Source organism: Uloborus diversus, chromosome 6 (genome assembly GCF_026930045.1).
Source record: "Uloborus diversus isolate 005 chromosome 6, Udiv.v.3.1, whole genome shotgun sequence".
Classification (NCBI taxonomy): domain Eukaryota; kingdom Metazoa; phylum Arthropoda; class Arachnida; order Araneae; family Uloboridae; genus Uloborus; species Uloborus diversus.
In genome coordinates, this window is record NC_072736.1 from 103,059,788 (window position 1) to 103,082,648 (window position 22,861).

At 30.5% G+C, this 22,861-nt stretch overlaps 1 protein-coding gene across 1 annotated transcript in view; it reads right to left on the bottom strand.

Annotated features, from left to right (window-relative positions):
* LOC129224897 (CCN family member 1-like) overlaps positions 1–22,513 on the bottom strand; it is a 100,067-nt gene extending 77,554 nt beyond the window's left edge. The window contains exon 1 of the mRNA XM_054859443.1: positions 22,477–22,513. Coding sequence (XP_054715418.1) covers positions 22,477–22,479 — 3 coding nt within the window. The 5' untranslated portion in view covers positions 22,480–22,513. The remainder of the gene's footprint in view (positions 1–22,476) is intronic.
* Positions 22,514–22,861: the final 348 nt, after the last annotated feature.

Here is a 22,861-nt window from a genome sequence, read left to right on the forward strand (position 1 = left end):
AATGAAAAATTATTTACCGTAAGAGAAAATGTATATGAGCCAGTAGGAATGCTTTGCTGGATCACATGACAATGCTAAAATATTTATATTTTTGCATTACGGTTTAAAAGTATTATGCTTTAATTATTAATTATAATGTTTAGTTAATGCCAGCTTTGAGATTTATTTTCTTGTATTTCATTTAGCTTTATGCACATTTTACATTATGTTTTTTTTTTTTTTTTTTTTTTTTTTTTTTTTTTTACACTTCCATACTACATTTTTATACTACCCATTCAACTACATTTTCGTTTTTACTTCTTCTACGTTAACACTTCCAACTACAAGTTGTATCTCTGTTGCATAAAATTACACTCATTCATTGGTTATAAATTTATTCACAGTTTTTTTGTTCAAGGAATACTTTTGATACCAATTGTGTTTTTAAATAATTTGTCCTGCCGATTAATCATTAAAATCTGGCCAAATATGAACAATCGAGAAAGTTGTCGATTACAGCCGATTACCGATTGCTATCGATTAGTCGGTGCATGCCTATTATCAACTTCATCGAAAAGCAATAAATTAACTTAACCTAAAGAACGCCATTACGTTAACTCAAACACGGGGAAAAAAATCTGCAAATTAAATATACAAAATCATGTTGTCTAGTCAAGAAACTAGATGTATTTACCTGAGCACCCTATACTAAATTTGAAAGCAAAACATTAAAATGTACTTTGGTGCGCAAAAAACGATTTCCTTAGAATAGTTCTCAAACAATGAAAGACAAGTACGTAGTATACACGTACAGACGTGTACGCAGATCAAATCAGCCTAAGTCTTGCTTCCTCATGAGAATCTCAGTTTTGAGCGTATGCACACTCGAGAGTTAAAACCCTTGTATAACTTAATCCTGTATCAACTGGACCATGTCTCCCCTATATAATTTTAAAAAATATTCTCTAATTTGCGGGCCGAGAAATTTAACAGTTGAAAGCGTGTTTGAAGGATTTCTAATCCCGCATTTTTAATTTTGTATCCATAAGGATTTTAGCAGTATAATTTGGTTTGGTCCGTGAAAAAGATTAATGTCCAAATAACTGTTTTGTTTTTTTAATCAGTAATGTTTTTTTTTTCTTTTTCTGTTTGATTTGTATGAGTTAAATAGAGTTCGACAAGTGGCAATGGCATAATACGTCAAATTATTCGAAAAATCCAAATAGTGCCATAAGTTGAAGATAATCCTTTTATTTCTCATGCCCATCTGCATATCTTACTAAATTTCAGAATGGGCATTATATTTGTAGGAAAGATCTATTTAAAAGTAGAAAGTTATGCATGATTGCACTTTATCCGAAGGTAAGGCAGAATTGCAGGCAAATACCGAACAGTTCCTATACAACATTCAAAAAAGCAAGTATTCTGCAAATGCTGTGACAGAATTTTTCGCTAGTGATTTATATGATTTTATAAAGCTTAATTAAGGGCAACTCACGATTTTACGAGCAATTTAGCAGACTTGAAAAATATTGTGTTGAAACAATGCTTTTCGAATTTTCATATCTCGATTTTGTGAAAGTGGTTCGCGTTCCACAAGAATAATTAAAATCAAGCGTCAATTGTGATATTAAAATAAGTTCTAATAAAGTGTTGTTGCTATTTTTAATTGTGGAAACTTTTTTTCATTTTGACATTTCCCATTCGCCATTTGTTAAAGGGCATTTGTTAAGCGACCAACTTAGCTCCATAACACTGAAAGTTGTAAATTAGGTAAATAATCAAGAAATGACGCCACTAGTTATATCCTTTAAAAAAAAAACGGACAGGAGCTTGAGGCAAATCTGCTGTAGTTTCATGTATCCATGGTAAACTACTTAACAACGACCGTTTCGAACCCCATGCAAAAAATGTAAACTCGGTAATAGTATCATTCACTTCCACCTGTAGAAGCAATTATTTATTTTTCTCAGTGGAAAAGAGCTCACATTTTATTAGGCCAAAAATGTTCCAATCTATTTATAATATTGCTTAAATAACGGATATAGTATTTTATAACTTAAGTTTTGAATTATGAGAGTTGCAAACGGATTTAGCTTTCCCTTATTTGTCAATTCTGAATTCATTTTCTTTGTGATTGGTAGGTATCAAGTCACATGGTACATTTTTTGTTTTGTAAGCTGTGTATTTCTATTTTAATGTACTACAAACGAGATAACTATGTCAACAATTCCAGCATTTTTCTTCTGTTCGACTTAAAAAATAATTTCAATATACAATTTAAAGTATTCCACATATTATACCTTGTCGTACGATAACAATATTTCATCGTATTCTTAGCAAAAGACTTTATGTAATGAAGAAATTGCTTCGGGGTTTTCCAATCTTTATCCGGAAGAACATCAAGTAAAAATTGTGATCTGAAAATTCAATTTAAATTCAAATATAGATAGGATGGCAAGGAAATCGATTTTCACGTTCCATAAATATGTATCTGCTTGTTAAACGTTTAAAAGTGGCATTTGTGTATATCTGCGAGTATGAAATTATTTTTCTTACTAAAAAACCTTTTATTTTATTTTATGAATGTTTGACACATTGTTAAAAAAAAAAAAAAACTTTTTTACAGAGGGTAAGCAAACAGTTTTTAGTGGTGAACATTCACTTTGATGTAACTTTCGAAATGAGATAAGCATTAAAACCATAAGCATTAAAACCATAAGCATTAAAACCATAAGCATTAAATTGTAAAATGAAATGGATTCCTCCAAGTATGACATGCAAATCACACATTGAAAATATGTAAATTGGAAGATTGATCAGGGGTTAGTTCGTTCCGGAACACACAGGAACGCCGCTCCGGGTTTGCTTTTCTGAAAAAATAAATTCCTTTCCCGCACAGTAATCTCTTCTTAATGTAATCGCAATTTTATTGCCATTCGCCTACTGTTGTCTAAGTTATTGATATCCGTTTAGCTCAATTCATTTGCAATTAAAAATTACTTTCTTTTGTGAGCGTTGCATTTTTTTTATTAATATTAGTTTTACGGTCAGAGATCGAGTTTCTGCTTAAACAAATATTTAAAATTTTTCAAAAAATATTGACCATGAAAGTAAAAGACAATCGAAAATCCTTTCAGGTATTACTACATGTCAAAAGTTCGAATCATACATAAAATTTTTTTGAAATATCTCTATACTTCTATATTCACATCATTCAGAAGTTTGCTAAATACAAGATGGCCAGTAACTAATATGTTGAAAAGAAATCCCAATTTCTAGAAAAATCGGTTTTAGTCCAAACTTGGCGGTTAGATTCAGTGTGTTGGCGAATGAGTTGGCTTTTGTTTATTTTTCTGTGAAAATGTCGATATACAGTGTTTTTGAGCGCAATTTCATGGTTTGAAAGTATTATTCGAACAGAAAAACAGCCCAATTGTGACTCAAAGAAGTTTTGCGACTGAAACTAAGCTTAAGACAACAGACAGACCCACTTCCGAATGATGTGTAGGAATTTTGGGAAATCAGTTGATTCCAGTACTTCAAAGTGAGCTGAATTTCGAAAGCACGTGGTTCATGCAAAATTGCACTCCAACTCATCGTTCCAATGAAGTGCTTGATGTGCTTGAAGAGCATTTTAACGAGGAGATTTTGGCACCCGAAATCTAAAATATAGGAACTAATTGGTCACCCTATTCTCCTGATTTGAACCCCTGCGATTAGTTTTTGTTCGGTTACATCAAAGAAAACGTTTACGCTAGAAACCCCCAACAGCATCAGTGACCCAAAACTGCGATTCAGTCCGTATTGAAAGCATTAAAACTTTGATTCTTCAGCCATTCATGCAGAATTTCACTATTCGTTTGTGCCATATTATAGCTAAAGATGAAAGACACATCGAACATGCATCAAACTAATTCCCATATGTATTGAAGTTTGTTTTAGAATTTAAATAGAATTTTTTGAATTAGTAGTTTTCGAGAAATTAATTTTAAACATCAGCGTGTTAATTACTGGTCACCCTGTAAATTGCAATATGAAAGAGACGGAACACGAAACGTACAAGTGACGCGAAGAATGACTTGATGTTGACATTAGACATTTCAGCCGTGGAGTGTACGTATACACACGAGACCTCATTCAAATAACGCAAAGTTTTTTTTTTTCTAAACGTCAAAAGGATTTTGCTTGATTTCTAGATTACAATCCTTTGGACCCCCAAATACAAAAAGAGATATATTTTTGTATATAACATGTTTATTATTATTATTAATTTATTTTTTGGTGGGAAATATTTTGTATAAAGTAACCTGAATTATATTTAAAAAAATAAATTAAAAAAAATCAATGATCCTCAAAGAATCGTCGTGATAAATGGAATGGATCACAGGATTGAATGAGAGGGACACATCGTCTGGTAGTTTTTCATCTTATTCTCAAAATAAATATTCTCTCTATTGGTTCAGCTCCTCTTACAGTATCATTTTTCACTTTTCACTCCAGGCTCTCCGGTACCTGCCATTGTTTGTGCTTTCTCCAGTTGGATGAGACATTGAAGGCAGCTCTGATTTTTTGATCCAGACCAGAAACCGATCAATCCTTCCTCCATAATCCAAAGAGGTATCATTTTACTTGGATAACTTTGTGATGACGAGCATATTTATCATCTCTCCGTCACCATTAATGAAGACGGTGGATCTTCGACCGGCTAGGATTGCAACCGGGACCTCTTAGGGTACCATGACATAATGTACTCAAGGACACCAGGCCGACTAAAGGGCAAAAGGGACGACAAAAGCCGTTTACAAGATGTTAAAGAATGAAGAATATATTCTTTGTTCCCAAAGTAACGTTGCAGAGGACTACTAAGAAATGTGTGTGAAAGCGGATGCAGACACTGAAATATTCATACAGTATATCTTTAAATTGCTTGAAAGCATCTCTTTGTGCAAAAATAGCTGGACCGTAGATTCATCTGAGATTAAATTGTTCCACAGTGAAGACTTAACAGTCTTTACAAGTACCTCAATATGCAAGACATTCCAAGCATTCCCTGCTAAACAATTCAATCATAAGTGAATCTGCAACAAAGCTGTTTATTAAAAAAACATTGCGACCTTCATAGGCATAAATAGCTTCGCTTTAGATTCCCTCGTGTTAAAATTGTTTCGCAGCGAAGACTTGAATTGCTTTCAAGCACTTCAATATGAGAGCTATTCCAAGTCATTCGCTGTTTAGCAATTTAATCAAAGGTGAATCTGCGGCAAAGCTGCTTAAAACTGTGTTGTGAAACACAACACAGTTTTAAGCAGCCTTGATTGTTGCCTGCATTAGACCATTATTTTAGTTATTAGGTTTTTTATTTACCTGTTTTCGTTTGTATACATATGCATCATTAAAATTGATCTGGAAGATAAACAAAGTCTTTTAAAGGTTTTTTTAATTAACCGAAGTAAAAATTAGTTTCTTAAATATTTGAATGAAACTAATACTTTAATAAGTCAACAAATTCTTGAAAATTCATATTACTTAATATTAAGTGTTATTTGTTGCAGATAGTAAAACTTGATGCAACTTGATACTTACTACTTCAGTTTTGAACTGAAATTGAAGTAACAAATATAAATTGCAATTACCAAAATCTTTAATAGGCTTACTGTTAATGATGGAGGCAGAAACTTGAATTCACACTCAGTTAATAAGATTACAATTCCGTAAATTTCTGAAATTAGTGACTAAATTCTACTATCTATGCATAGCTGCATCCTTTAACATAAGCTAACCGTTCAGGAATTCACTATTCAAATTAACTTTGCCATGTCCGTTGACCAACGGATCTTCCTTCTATCGATCGCTTAAGGATATTCTGCTCAACTGAATGCTCTTTTCAAAATAGGTTGGCCTCGATCCAGATATTTACTAGCTTATGCGTTACTTCTGACACAAATGTCACTTATCACATAAATCCGATTTAATTGGGACGATACAAGTTTAATGATTGTCTGGTTCTTTATGGATGCAAATTTAAAATAGCATGTTTCCTATTTTATAAAGATTTTGCATTTAAAACAATTTTCTTCATTTCCCTATGCATACAGCTTTGAATTTGGGAAGTGATTATAGTATTTTAAAGCTGTTTAGAGATAAAAATAAAAGTCCGCATATGCAGTTAATGCTTGGATAATATTTCTCATTTAAATGAAAAATATGAAGTATTATTTACTAGATATATTATTGTTCAGTTTGATGTTGGATGTAAAGACTTAACTCCTAGTTGATGATTTTCAGTTAGTACTTTCACTAACTGAAAAGGTTTGTTATCCATACTTGAAGCAATCAAAACCATCTCATGGCATGAATTTTCAAGCTTTAGTTTTTCCGTAACGTTATAGCTTGTTGCATTACGGGAAGAACCCAAGTGGCGTCATTGAACTGTTGCATTATGGGAAGAAATGCGCCTCTCAGCAAAGTACGCATTGCATTGAGTTGGTTGTTCGCTGTTAGTTGTGCTAACGCATTATATTCATGTCTCTAATTGCACATGTAAGCGGCTTCTGCCCAATATCTATTAATTCAAGAAATGAAAATACCTTGTAAGTTTGCTATTTAAACAATGTACTTTGAATCTCTTAAGATTTCACATTACTATTAGTGGGTATATTTTGCAACAACGCGTTTTGGAATGAATGCAGCTTATCAGGTCGAAAACCAGTGTCAAAAACATGTTTTTTTTTCAAAACCACCTCAATCCATGCTATTACTGAATGATGCTGTAAAAACACGTGGGTGATATCAAGTGAGCGGTAAAGTGTGTTAGATATTGGATAGAGTTTTCAAGAGGTTGTCGAAGAAATACAAAATTATTTAAAAGCTTCTTTCCCCTGCAGCTGTTGGTACACTTGTTTGTCCGAGAAAGATAAATGCTTTAATCATTTTGCTCTACAAGCATTTTGGAAATAAGTAGGTAGATATAAAATCCCATAAACATTGCAGAAATGTTGTGAAAAAACATCATTGCAACACAAAAATAATGATGAAGGTAGCGAATATGCTAACAGTGTGTTCAAGAAAATGTTGTTATCCACATTTTTTTATAATTCTTTATTTCAATTTATACCGATACCAATTTCAAAAAAATTTGTCAAAACAAATTGTAAGATATTTTTCTTACAATTTGTGTCGTATTATTTAAATATTTTCTCGAATATAACTTAATCTTCAAAAACACAATAAACTATCAAAAGTAAAAACTATCAACAGTGCAATGAATTGCTTAAACAGTTCACGATTTTTATGTTACAAGTTAACAGAAGAAAAAATTTGTGAAATCATATGAATCAACTCGGAACTGAACGAAAAGAATGATGAAAGCAAGTCCACTGTTTTTAGTCTAAACTATTTCTGTTTTCATATCCATTATTTTTTTTTTCTGTTACACAATTTTTTCCGTATATAAATTGACTATACTGCAAATTAAAAAATATCTTTTCAAGCAGAAACAAGCCCTAAAGAATGTTTAAACAAAAAAAAATTACTGAAAAAATAAATTGGGCAGTGAGTGGTATAATATTTTGTTCTCTCTAGTATAATTTAGAAAATGGGATTTGATAATGAATGAATGAATATGAAAATTTTGCATATCCTTATGAAAGCTTATTTTTATTGAACATTTAAGCTTAGATAATGGGATCAACAGACATCATTCAAGGTAATAAAAAGGTTAAAATTCATTATCTATCTTATGATTGTAACTTGATACTTGACCCGATTTCTGCACAGTTTATGAGTTATTTCAAAACTCAAAATAGATTTCGAAATTACACCTAAAAATTTGTTTATTACATATATAAGAAATGTTGCACAAGAATTATTTGCATTCGAATGAAAATATGCATTATGTAAAATTAAAGAGGTGTTTAAAATTTAATTGGTGATTTTTTTGATAATCAAACAACTTTAATTCAGAGAATTCAACCCGCATATTCATCTGCATAAAGAATAATTTTAATTTTCTCTACGATTATAATTTATCTATCTAAATCCGTAAGTTACTTATACTTAAATAAATATGAATTATGTACTCAATTATACTTTTAAATAATATTTGCCATTTCAAAATCAATTTGATTGGTTTTGTTGTTTAATAACACACTTGTACTTTATTGTTGTGAAAGAAAATAATTGCAATGCAAAATAGATTAACTGTCCTTCAGACTTGTTTAATATTAATTGAATTATTTTGAACAAACAATTCAAATACTAAAACTTAATTTTCAATTACCAAAATTACTGTTACTGTGTTTAGATGTAGTAGCATGGTATTTCAATTTAAATTTGATTAGGCGAATACTTTTCCCATCAATAAGAAACAACATTTTTCATAAATAACTCTGTCAGTTTTATTTTATGTGAAAAGAACAAACTGTTATTATGATTATTGGTATGACAGCATTTTGAATTGCTTTAAAACCAAGTCTTTACATAAGTTAGACATTTCCGTCGTAAAAAAAATCGATTAAAATAATACTAAGAAGAAGCTTTTACCGTAGTTGTTTTATAATTACTCGTTTATCAAAATAATTAATAAAGGTTTCAAAAAATCATTTAGTAACAATGTTCAATACTTTCTGAAAAAAGACATAACAGCATATATATGTATATTTACGAGAAAAGCAATTATTTATTTGTTGAGGTTTAAAAATTTCGCTAAAGGGCCTTTCCACGGAAAACGGTTATTTGTCTCGCAAGTGGTAACTCGTAAATTTCATTAAAAATAATAATTTAAAAAGTTATTCAACACAGTTTTCTTGCTTAATAAATCACACACTAGTGTGTAGTTTCTTAAGCAAAATATTTGCCGGTTATCTTTTAAAATTGTTTGTTTTAATGAACTATATGAGGCGTTACGAGTGGGACGAAATGGCGGCTATTTTGTGGAATGATCCTATATAATGTTTTCTTGAACGGCCTGAATTATTACTTCTCAGCAAATGAGATATGTTTCATTTTTATTGGAACCTTAGATTTCAAAAACTGCAATCTGTTTCCTCATTACTATGTTATCAGAGCTAAAATAATATATAACTTATTCAGCAAAGTATAAGAGGTTGAGATGTCCTGCACGTCACTCATGCAAATTAACAAAATCAAATTGTTTTTATAAAAATACTAGTGGTACCCGCACGGTTTTTACAGTAGTTGAAAATTAAAAGCTCATTCGGTTGACCTGTATATTTACAAATAATGAATGACGAATTTCTCGCCAATTGGCTACGTTCATTCGCTCTCCCATTCCACGTCATGAGTATTTCGTAATTTACGCGTCCATCTTATGGTAATTTTGGTCCGAAAAATGTTCTTAAAACTGAAATAGAAGAAGAATAAAATGAAATTTTCGAAAAATCGCTTCGAGTAATACACCCCATGCTACAAACTATCTTTGTGCCAAATTTCATGAAACTCAGCCGAACGGTCTAGGCGCTATGCGTTTCACACACATCCTACAGACATCCAGACAGAGAGACTTTCCGGTTTATTATTAGTAAAGATAACTGTGCCAGGAGTATCTTTGCATTAATTTTTAAAAAATGAAAAATGTGCTTAGAGTAACCGGGGCTTTTTTGCTCATAGGGTACCTTTACGTAGTGCACTTTTTCCGAGACGAGGTATAACTGGCACGCCATCAGTCATGACAGATTGATGCCGCTATTTTATATTGAACTTACTGAAAGTATTTGTGAGGAAATAACACTTCATTCTGCTGCCTCGTTCCCGAGGCAAGTTTGCGCAACAAACTTGGATCCCTATACATTGTTCCTGCGGTCAAAAACACCAATATGAGATCAACTGAATACACAAAGCTTGGCTTGATTAACTGCGTTAAAAAATCATCATGTCTAAATTACATAAGTTAAAAAACAAAACTCATTCAAAAAATCCGCGTAAATTTACCCCGGTCTATCCGACTCCAGTTTAGTTAAAATATGACGATATATAACAAAATGTTGGTGAAATCAGAAAGTCTAACTGTTTCGAACCAAGGCGGTGAAACGTCTCTAAAGTTGGCATATTTAGTTGGTTAAAAGTTGTTTTCAAACATGTGAAAAGAACAGCTCTCATAAACTTTTGATTTCCCGAAAATTCAATGAAAAAAGAGGAGAAGAAAAAAGACGGACAAAAGAACTAAAAGCTTTTCTCCTGGACTTATTTTGACCCTACAAGTAATTTCTTTTTAAAAGAACTGCAATAAGACTTATTTCTAAACCCTAAAACAAATTTACAAATAAATGTAATTAAATTGAGTGATTTATGCAAAACGAAGTTTCAACATTGCAATTTTACATATTATTAGTTTTATTTAAGAGTATCGTAAAGGGTTTTTAACTACTTGTTGCTCATGAATATTTCTTCAACATCTAGAAATGAATTTTGTGTTTATGCTTTTTGAAATCAGATATGAAATGCACTTAATTTATTCAAAACTTTGTCGAGCGTATTACTAAAATCGTATCTTTACTGAGCATACATTTCGAACTTAATCAAAAGCATTTTTTATGTTTTTATGCGATTGTATCGTTCTGAAAACATCAAATCCACCTTCGATATCTAATTTAAATCTAATGGAAAATTACTTAAGTGTACACAGGAAGATTTCCTCTGCAAAATAAATTAGTAACACGTTTTGAAATTTATGTAAAAAAGCATTCAAAAAACTTCTCACTAAGAAATGAATTAAATATGGCAACGCGAATAACATTACAAATAAAATCATTGAGAGTTAACAACTCAGCAAAAAGCTGTTTCGAGGAATTCAAAAAGAGCCTCTTCATCAGTGCATAAAGCGGAAGAATGGTTCACAAAGTCTGAACTAACGGTAAAGTAAAAGAAAGTGAACGGTTGTGTCTAGTCTTTCTCGTTCACTTGACCGTTAGTTCGTGAACCATTCCTTCTTTTTCGGTACTGATGAAGAACCTTGCTTTTGAGAGCCTGAAACAAGGCCTCGGAGTCGGAGGGAGAATGACTGATACGGCTTCGAGTCCGGATATTTTCAAACTTTTGACTTCGGCTCCTTTACCCCGGAATCAGCCCGACTCCGACTCCGCAAGCACAGACAGAGTTTTGGACTTCGAGGAAAAATAACCGAGTCCAACTCTTGGACCTTTAAACCTTCAACTCCTGACTCCTTTACTACAAAATCAGTTCGACTCTGACTCTTAGACTCCAAATCCGCAGCCCTGCTTGAAACAGATGTTGGTTATTTTTTAACTCTTTTTTTTTTTCAAACTTCATTTGTGCCTTGTGTCTCTTGTACATAGATACCTTGTTTTATTTTGTTTATATTTTATTCATATTTTGTAGTTAATAAAAAAAACATACACGTAAAATTAAAACAGGTAAAAACAGTTCTGAAAAAAACCTTAGTTTTTATTTAGTTTAAAAGCTAAATTTTTAGTGAAACTATACTTTTAGCATGGCACAAAACTTCAATCGAAACGTTTGCATTTAAAATCCTAATAGAAAAATTACTGCAATTTATCCACCCAGATGTTCCACGTGTCCTTAATTTGAATATATCGGTGAAGATTACTTCCCTGAGAGCTAAAAAGGATTGCTGTTCATTAGTCTCCTGAAATTTCAACCTGGACTCTCTGAACGTGTTTTAAAAAGGAAGCGACATTTGATGTTCATTAAGCCAGCACAAGTTTTAAGTCTCGGGAGCAATTTTCTTCTACGAATGCTTAATGAAGTGTCCTTTACGGAGGAATTTGCATATTTAAAAATAATTCCTTTAAAGCTATGTTCTTTTAATGAAAAGCGTGTCTTTTTATTTGGCTCTTCGTGCTGTCTTTCCTATTCCAACAGCAAGGTTATGTGTATTTGATTAAAAATGTGTTTTCAAAAGTAGAAAGTTGCATAAAAACGACAAATATTACTTTGAATTTTCTCTATCAATCATAGTACATTAAATCTTTTTTCTGATTTTAAGCTCATAATTACTCAAAACGATATTAGTAATGCAATACGGTCTAGAGTTTGATTTTGCTGGGGACGTTCTTAAGGGAAAACCAAAGGTGAAACAAAAGAAAAAGATAACTTTGGCGAAATGCCAAAATGTATCTAGTTTATGAATAAAATTTTCATAGCATTTGTAGTTTTCTCACTGCGTTTTATTTTAATTTTTAAATTTAGTTTTGAACTTAAGCATTGATATATTTAATCCTTTTGGTGAACCCAAATACACTCCAACTGTTCTGAAGAATTGAATATTGAATGAGCATGGTGCTATCTTCAAAATGGTCATAGAACTATAAATGCACATCGAAGATTTTTCAATTTCCGAGGTTTTTGGAAACATAAAATAATATAGTGCTACTATATTTAATATAAAAAGGTTAAAAGTCAAACGGTTACTATTTTAAACTAAACTAACTCATGCAAGTCTCTGTAAGAAAATTAAATACTGGTAAAACAGCGTTGTAATGAAAAAGCTTGCAAATTATGTCAAACGTACCGTTTTTACACTTAGAGATTTTTTCTTTAGCGAAAATTATTCATCTGATGAAGTAGATAAGTGAGAAATAAATAAATAAGTGAAAAATGTGTTAACACCTTTTAAACAATGCAACCAATAAAAACAATTCTATTCCTCTAATTATTTTAAAAATAAATAAATACACAAATAAACAAAGAGAAAATAAATGAATAAATGGATTAAATAAAAATCACATCCAAATACAAGTAAGTACATTTTATAAAAACTAAAGCGACTGCAGTTCTTTCTTTTAGGTAAAAATAAAGCTCCCGGATTTTATTTTTCCCCTGTTACAAAAAGTTAAATAAATGAATAAATATTCTTCAGAGGATTGGTTCCCAAAGTGGGAGCCTATGCATCTTGGGATGCATTTTGCAGATGCGTGGGGTGCGGCGAACTATTCATGCTACCATCATATACATTATACAACCTATGATAACAGTTCAGTAAATGAAGTCGGAACGGCCGAACTGGTAACAAAGTTGAAAAAAAAAAAAAAAAAAAAAAAACCCGCTGCGCCTCCGTAGTGTTCATATTGACCATCACCTCCCCCCACCCTTGTTCAATTGAGCGTCATTCGTGTTCCGTGTAAGACTTGTTTTACAAATAGCTTGCTTATTGCGTTGTTTCTGAACTGATACCAGGAGAATGAGTGAACAAAAAAATCAGTTTAAAGTTTTACATCAAGCTTGGCAAGACACCGAAATAAAAACTCACCTTACTCGCCAGATCTCAATCCTTCAGACTTCTTTATATTCCCACGATTCAAACTGTCTTTAAGAGAAAAGAGAATTGACAATATTTCTGTCATTCAACGAAACGTGACGATGATTTTCAAATCCTTCTCAAAAAAACAAAAAACAAAAAAAAAAGACTTCTGGCAGAGTTTCCAGGATAGTTTCTAGGGATATTCTCGAAAACATGGCCCACTGCGTAACGTTAAGTTCTTTATTTTTTCGAGCTAACCAAAGCCTTCAAAAATAATGCTGATGGGTAATAGTACATGCTTTAATATACTATCAAAGCATAACAGTTTATCCCATATTTAATTAATAGTTACTTGAATAAAATAAAGAAAACTTAGAGTTGCACATGGGACAATTTTTCGAGAATCATCCAGAAGGAAGCAAATCCACCGTCTATTGATTTTAAAGTTTCCCGTAGCGCTAATGTTAAGGAATTTTTTTATTTTTAAGTGTTTAAAGTTGAACGAAAAATTGTTCCTATCAAGTGGTAAGATATGGGAATAAGGTGTGCATGCCGATATCTTTTGAACAAAACTTTTTTGAATCGGACTACTCACTCAAGTGTTGTTAGAGGGGACACACGAACAGACTGAAGAGCCGACTGACTGATTTACTGATGGACGGGTTGACCGACGGATAGACAAACATCTTCAACTTCTAGAAACCCTACTTTCCAATTTTTAATTTTTCAATATTTATTTGATCGTCTGAAATATTTTTGAGTTCTTTGCAATATTTTTGAGATGCATTGAGCCTTCTTTTCTTTTTTTTTAATTTTTGTGACAATTTGAACTAAAAATAACAAGCTCTAAAAGACAACTGAAACGAACAGAAAACAATGGAATGGTTTGATAATAAAATCAGAGCATAAAAGCAATGATTCAATAGCATTCAAGACATAGAATTTTAGAAAAAGTGCAGAGAAAGATACACAACGTTGAAAAAATGTTGTAAATAAATAAATAAATAAATAATCCAAGCAGAAGAAAAGGAATGAATTCTTAAAAGTATAGGATTTTTTCTTTGAAACGTAAAGTAATTGCATGATAAAATGACAGCATGTGCGCAAAATTTTTTAAGCAATTCAAATAAGCGAGAAATAAAACAAAAAGGCATAAAAAAACAGAAGTAACGAAGAAAAATACCGTAAAGACTACTAGTTAAAATTAAATAAGCCGATAGACGAATGAAAGTAATAAGAAGACTAAATAAGAAAAATGTTGATGAAATATTGCAACGGAAAAAAAAGGTTAAGAAAAAGGCAAACCAAATCATTTTTCAAATGCTCGTTCCAGGTCAAAAATTTTCGCAGTAAAATTTGTTCAACGCAAATGAAATTTTAGTGAAGGATTTATATGAGCTAAAATTCGTTATAACTATTAAAAAAATAAATAAATAAAAGAAAACAATATGCGTTTGAAAAAACAAAGAATATTTCTTCATTTATCTACATGTTTTACGTCAAAAGTTAAGTGCCATTATTATTCTTCGAAACAAACCCTCCTTTTAATGTCAGGTTTCGTCGTTAATACTAATGTTTAGTTTTGCTGAACTGTTTAAAAATAAACCACAAATTTTTAAATAAAGTAGGAAATAAAATGGGAGAATAAAGTGTTTTTTTCTATAACAGCGTTCAATGCAAAGCCTTATGATTCCTATATAGGATGGCAGAAATTGATGCGTTCATTCCATGACCCCTGCCAGGTAGTTATAATATAATGCAATACAATTCGTTTCTTTTCTTTTTTTTTTTTTTTTTTTGATGTTATCCATTAAGTCAAGATTATTTGGTTATATCATATTTGAGTTACTCCCAAAAAACGTTTCCAATATCATTTGAAAATTGTTTGATTTTTTTTACGTTTACATGTGCTGCGTTATAAATTAGTTTCAACATAATTTTCCAAAATGAAAGTAATCCTTCGCGTTTAACTTGAAATAAAAATATAAACAACAAGGAAATGACATTAATTTTGATATTCCTTTAAGGGGGATACTATTGCCTAAAGTACTGAAAAAATGATTCAATCAAATATGTTTCGTAAATTACTGTTTTCAACGTAGTATAAAAACATCGCAAACAAAATGAGGAAGTAGAACATTAAACATCCTAATGCACCTACATTTATAACCATTTATTTCTCCTCGGCACCCTCTGGTGCTCCAAAAAGAAACAAACGACAGATAAGGGTAAATATACAGACAATGTGCTGTCCGTATATCTTTTCACTGCTTCAGATATGTCAGGAGTAATGCTCGATATAGCACTGAATATTATGATAGCTTTATCTATTGACTATTCAGAAAATATTCAAAAGTAAGACTCATGAGCGTAGTTGTTCAGTTTTCCTTTAGAAAACAATCCACCAATGTCCTATTTTCTGAAATATTATTATTGATTAAAAACATGGAAACTAAAGTAGTTCAGCCCTTTGCATTTCTAGTACAGACGCTTCTTTGTTCTCTATTTTAATGCTACAGTTAATCATTTACCTTAACTCATTGCAAACCTACGACTACGGTTTCTCGTTGAAACGCATTTCCGATTTTTATTTTTCTGCTTATATTTTAACTGCGTCTAACAATTTAGGACAACGTTCATGCAATATACATGTGTATATTATTCTTTCGAAATTAATGATCTTCATCTTTGGGCATGTGTGTTGATAATAGGGTTGATAATAATGTCTATGAGTGTAGCTAAAATATGTAATGTTTCATAATTTGCAAATTTTCAGCACAAATTATGTTATGTACTAAAGTTTTTTCCCTTGCAACATATCAATATTGTTCCGCCTTAGCCCTAGCTTAAAGGCTTAAAGATAGATAGTTCAAAATTGACTTCGTTTCTTCAAACATTACACGTTGTTGAGTTTTTTAGTGCCTTTGACTCAGATTATTGAAGATAATATAATATAAGATGATGAAGATTAATGAAGATAATGTAAGCATTTGGATAACCATTTGATAGCATTAAGCTTAAGATTTTTGCAAAGTGCAGTCTTACTAAGTTTAACTTGTTTCAAAGTTGAGTGTCGAAAACACTTGGTTGGTTAATTTCTGGTAATCTTAAAGAAAAACGCTAGAAATAAACAACCTCGATTTATAATGCCGGGGGCGAGTAAAGAGCAGTAACTGCAAAATATTCATTTTTCATTTTCTTGCACTTTTTGTCATCTGTTGTGCATTAGCTTTGTTGCACAAGCTTGCTTATTTGGTTTCCGCCGAAAAATGGCACAAAAAGAATCGTCTGAGTCCAACATTTCCCTATTGTTAGTATTGAATCCGACACACATTTCTTGAAATATCTCGAAAATTCAATTCTGCAGATACTGCCGTTCACCTGCCCACGGTAGTATACAGAGGTGATGTCAGTCACTAGAACAAATATCATTAGTCATCATACAAAGTGATGTAAATGGACAACCAATAAAATGTGAACCGAAGTTTTTTTTTTTTTTAAATCTGATGGGGAAATAGAGGAGGCGTGAAAATGCAAATAACAACTTTGTTGTTTTATGCATTAAGGCTGTAAGCTGGTTTGATTCCTTGTATCAAAATGAAAACGCTGAAAACATACTAGCCGATTTTTTAATTAAATTAAAATCGATCAAAAAAAAAAAAAAAACTTTAAGTTCTAGTTACTCGAAGAAGCATAAGAACATACATTTTACGTATTAGGGGATGTTAAATGCAACAAAGTTGTTGTTTCAAAAAACAACCATTAATTTTCAACAAAGATTTGTTATGAATATCAGCATTCCCTTTCTGTAACATTATTTGTGTTGTTTGATTCAGCAGCCGTTGATTAATGTAAATAAAGCATCAAGATATAACTGCGTAATGTTTATTGGGTATGCAATATTAATGAACTGAACATTATAATTAGCCCAATAGCAAAATAATGTTTACTTGGTGTGAAATATAAATTGTGTATTTTAATTAAATTACGAATTTTTGTTAATAGAAAAAAATGACTTCCAAATATTTTACATTTCAAAGAAGAACTTATCTTCGCAAAATTGTAAATCATTATCGAAAATTTGAGCTTAAGTTTTTCTTATTTCTCTTTCAAATAAAAATCATGTTTTTCTATTTTAGGAGTTACATAGATTTTTTTAATACAAGGTATTTAAAGAAACCTTTGATGAATTATGAACCGAAGAAAATAAATTACAAGTAGCTCTTAAGAAAAGCACGATGAATTAGGAGAATTCAAAGAAAGATTAAGCTTTTGATGAAAATGTAGAAAGGCAGTTTGTAAAACAAGTTCGCTTGAAGTCAAAAGAACTTTCCGCAATTCTAGTGTTAAAATACCGTTTAATGGTGAGTTTTAAAGGAATATTTTATAGGAAAAATAGAAATAATTTCCGTAAAAAAATAAAAAATAAAAAAAAAAAACAGATTAAAAAAAACAATACTTTTTTTTCTAATTTTAAAGACGAAGTGAAAAAACACTTGAAAGAACATTTACAGATCCGTCAATAATCCACAATGATAAATCCGTTAAGATCTTTTGCAAAAAGAATCGTAACCTTTAGTAAATGTTTTCCAACATACAAAACAATTGCTTTACCTGTGCCGCAATTCAATACTTTCAAGACTATGTAATCGAATCAAAAAGTGCATTGTTCAATACCATTCCGAACAGTGTCGCGTTAATTAAGAGGTTTATGGTGTCACAGTCCGCGTCTTATGTGGTCTTAAAAGCTTACATATTAATCTTGAAGCAGACGTCACAGTAAATTCCAACGAGATCTTTATCTCGATCAAAACAATGTAATCCGGTTTACGTGATTAGTTTGAGATGAGAATACTTTGCGCAGGATTTATCTTGAATTCTTAATTGGCTGCTAATCAGGACCTAAAATAAATTGCGTTTCACTTATTAGGACATTTATTCAAAGAATGTCCCTTTCGTGCTCAAGGGCATGTACTTGTGTCGCTTTTTGTACACGTAATTAGTTCGTAAAATATTTTCGCGCTTTGAAATAATGAAAGTAAAGTAGTAACATTTTAAAAGTAAACAATACATATAAAAAACTGAAATTCATTAACTGTTACATTTGCGATTGTGCTCTCTTCTGACTAAAAATTATTAGTGTTAAAAATATGCACTAAAGTTAAATAAAGATTTCATTACCGGACCAAAGATGAAATTTCGGTTACACATCTTTTTTTTTTAATATGACGGTGGAAAACAAGCATATTTCGACGAGTGTTCAGAGAGAAACAACAAAAAATTTCGTTTCTTAGCTTTATTTCGCAGTTTTATTCAAAAAAAGGCATTAGCCAAAAAACTAAGTGTTTTTTTTTTTTTTGAAGACAAATAAATTGCAGGAGCAAAAGTTAGAATTTAATTATAATCAAATAAGGTGAAAAATAATAAGGCCTGATACTAGTAATCGAAGAGGAAATGTAAAAATGAATCATTACAGCGTTCCCACAGAAGAAAAAAAAAGAAATGGCATTGATGTGACGAATAAATATAATTGTAAAATATTTTTTTAAGTGAAAAAGCGATTTTAAACACTATATACTCATGTAAATACCCGATACTATTTCTTGCACTGATTTGAGAAAATTAGTTACAAAATAATTGGTTTTGGACTGTTTTATAAATGAAAAAATACAAGTTTCAAATGAGAGTAAATATTTAGCAAGTTAAATTAAAAACACTTCAATAAAACATATTAATATTTTCCTTTAATGCAGTTAGTATTGATGTTTTTTTTTTAAAATTTCCATTTTACAAGATTAAAAGTAGCATTAAATATCAGTTTTTGCTCTTCTTGTTTATCAGTATTGCAATCACTTATTTATAAATTAAAAGAAATTATTACTAGTTAATGCAAACTTGGGCATAATTTTTACAAGGAAAGAACAAAGCTGTGATGCAAAAAAAAAAGCAGATTGCGTCCAATTGTTTCAGCATTTAACTAAATATTTTAATACTTTGATAAACAGGTTCTGATGCAGTTTGTATTTTTGAAATAGGAAGTACATTTACAAACAGGTATTTTTAAAACATGTAACAACATTTCTACGCTACCAACTCAGGAAAAACAGTTGAAAAAATATAATCCTATACACTAAATTTTATTCTTGGAATTCACAAAATATTTCTAAAAAAATGCATTTAGAACTCTATGAGACCATCGAAATGCTGACTATGCACATCTAAACTAGATTAAATAATAAAGCAACGAATGTAACATTCTTGCAGTACGAAATATTTAATAGTATCTTAATTTCTTAGAAAAGCCGAAAATAAAACATTCCGCAAGTTTTGAAACTGGAAAGCTTTTCAAGAAGTTACGTAATATCTCTAACGACTAGCAGCACGCACGGAAATATTCCACCGCATTTTCTTTAAAAGTATCCGTTGAAGTTTAGTTTTGAGGAAACAATGTTGTCTTAAGTTTTTGAAGTAAAGTGTACGAGTTCTCAGATTTTGTTTTAAAAAAAGTATCGACTAGTTTAGTTATTTTACGCGGTGTCATATGAAATTCATAGCACGAGTTTCGTTTGAAATATTTGAAGGGCATTCGAGTATGTTGGAGAATAACCATTACATATTAAAAAATGGAAGTGCTTTAAGAATTAAGTGAAATCACAACTGAGGAGAATATTAAAAATAATAATAATAATAATTTGAATTTTGACATCTGGAATTCAAATTATGTTTTTCGTAATCACGAGTGTGTGTGTGTGTGTGCAGGCATGACTGTTTGTGTATGTGTGTGTAGTTGTGTATGTATGTGCGTGTGTAGGTAATGGACGCAACCTGGAGACTGTTTTCGCTAGAGGAGCAGCATCGTGAGGTCGGTCGACGGTGGTGCTGCAGAGGGAGGCGGGGAAATAAAATCATAGGAACATCAAAACTGTCAAGTAAGAACAATAAGCAATCTGATTGCTCAATAATGATATTTCTCAGAGTTTTTTTTTTATTTCTTACGATATTTTTCGAGCTGGATTAATTTTCATCATATTGTGTTTACTATAATATGCATGACTTTCAAATAAAAGTATCTTCAATTGGACATTATTTAGGGCTTTGATAATCAGTTTAATTGTTAAAGTAACAATTAATCTGGTAAAGGGCCACCAGAAAACAATTTAAAAATGTGGGTATATAAAGTGAAAGAAAATAAAAACATACACAAGCAAACCTCGATTTAAAAAGGTTTTGTCACTGATAAATCTTAATAGTTATTATTTTGGTGTTTAATATGCTATGTTTTGCGCATTATTGTCAAATATTTATATAAAATTGCGATATAACCTGAGCAAATTTTTATGTGAATTCAAATATGTTTAAAATACATATTTTTGGAGAATTTAAAAATGGGAAAAATATAATGTAATTGTTGACTTATCAAGGTAGGCAAAGAAATAAACACGAAATAAAGTTCGATGAAAAAATTAGAGAATGTTAGATGAGGCATATATCCTAAAGATAGTATGAATGCAATTTGTTTAATTAAAAAAGAAGAATGTGTTTCCGTGCATTCATTTATTTATGCATCTGTGTTTTGTTAAATACAAACGCAGAGTTTTTTTCTTTCCTTTTTAACGAAAAAATAATAATTTTTAAGTAGTATTTCCCAAAAATATTACCTCTTCAAGTAGAGATCACAGAACATATTCACTATTTTTTCTTTATTGGTAACAACCTATAGTATCAACTATATGGTTTTTAAACATGTATTGCTTGTTTTTTTTTTTTTAATTGTTTTATGAAATGCTTTTGATAATGCTTTTAACATTTTGCTCTGAATGTATTTCAAAAGCATATATATTTACGCTTCAGCATTAAAATGTTTGTTTTACCTTAGTACTTAAAAAAACCTTTTAACTTAGTTATGCAGTTGAAATATTTACTAAGACAAAAGATATATAGAACACAAAAGATAAAAAATCATGTTAAATACAAATTGTCTTTAAATAATGGATTAATGTCTTTTAATTGCTGAGTCATAAATATTTTTTTTTCAGAAGAAGACAGATTTTGTGACTAGAGAAAAATTATCGAAATAGTTACTAGTTTCGCTGAAGCCAAATACATTTTACAAAATTTAATTATTTCTGAATACATACTATTCATAATATACTATTATTACTCAATGCAATTTTATAAATAACTTATTAAGCGATATTTTTTAAACGTAAATTTGAAAAATAATAACAATCTATTCTTTGATGGAAAGGTTTATTACACATGAAATTATTTCCGAAAATTTTTTTATGAGGCAAGAATTCCTATGTTTACTCGATAATTGCAGAACCTTTATGCATTGTATTCATACAATATTTTACACTCTTACGCAAGTTTTTTTTTTTTTTTTCGTTATTTACGTTACCATGAAAATCATAGTTTCTCATTTTTTACCGAATAAAGCACTTTTTTTCCTTCATACAATTTTTGAATGTTTCCCCATTAGCTTCACAGAGTATATAGCTCTATGGATTTGTCTATAGAAATATATTTTATTAAAACAAAAAATATTCCTAAAGCGATGTTTAACAAAATTATATTGCTACTACAAACGTTATTTTTTTGCTCCGAAACCTTTTTTAAAAGGGTCCCAAAAACAAATTTGCGTTAAACACATTTTGAGTTGACCAATTTTTTTCTTGCTGCTAAAAAAACTCAGTATGAAAGGAAATATTTTTACATCAACTAAATACGTTACGTTTAAGTAAATTTCATCTAATCTTCATGATTCAGGTACTAGATATAAATGTTTTAAAAAATGTATATTACTTTTTAATTATGTCAGGATTTTCGCTCAAGTAAAAAATGTAAGATACATATTAGTGAATATTCTTCAAGAAATTTTTCTACTTCACACACAGAAAAAAAAAAACCTTTGAATAAAAAAACATGAGTTCCAGTAAAAAATAGCATATTTCTTTTAATTGACGATTTTATTTTAAGATACTTTTGAACAGAGTACTCTCTACAAAAGTAAAGTTTATACATCACATTCTACTTGACACTCAATGTAAGTCCGTATTCATTATCGACAGAAATCAGTAAAAGATACAATTTTAAGTATGATGAAGAAAATTATTTTTGCATTTTAAATTTAGAAAATAATATTGCACGTTATCTGAAATCTCGAGTAATATTACAAATAAGAATGTATATTTCTCAACGTTTTTCTTTCAGAAAAGAAAAAAAAACTAGTTAGTTAAATCTTTAAATCAACTTACCATTATTTGTTCCGGTAGGTTTTCTCCCAGTTTTACATGCAGCTCTTCACAGTTCACGCAAGGAGATATTGCCATAATGACGTCATAACTCTGTGAAATGATGAATGCAGTAGAAAATAAATATATTTGCGCATAACTTGTCCTTCTTATTCTTGTTGCCATCATCGTCACTTGTTGTAAATTCATACAAGCGCAGGATAATTCAAATAATTCAAAGAGAGATTCAAATATTTACTGTCTGTGTATTGCTTCGGTGAATAGATATTTTTTGTACAGTATCAATAATTCTTCGTCAGTTTTATTAGTCTTAGATAATGAAAGGCAGTTTAAAAAATATGAATATGTAACTTGATATGAGTGGAAATGTGCTGTTAATGAATTTCCT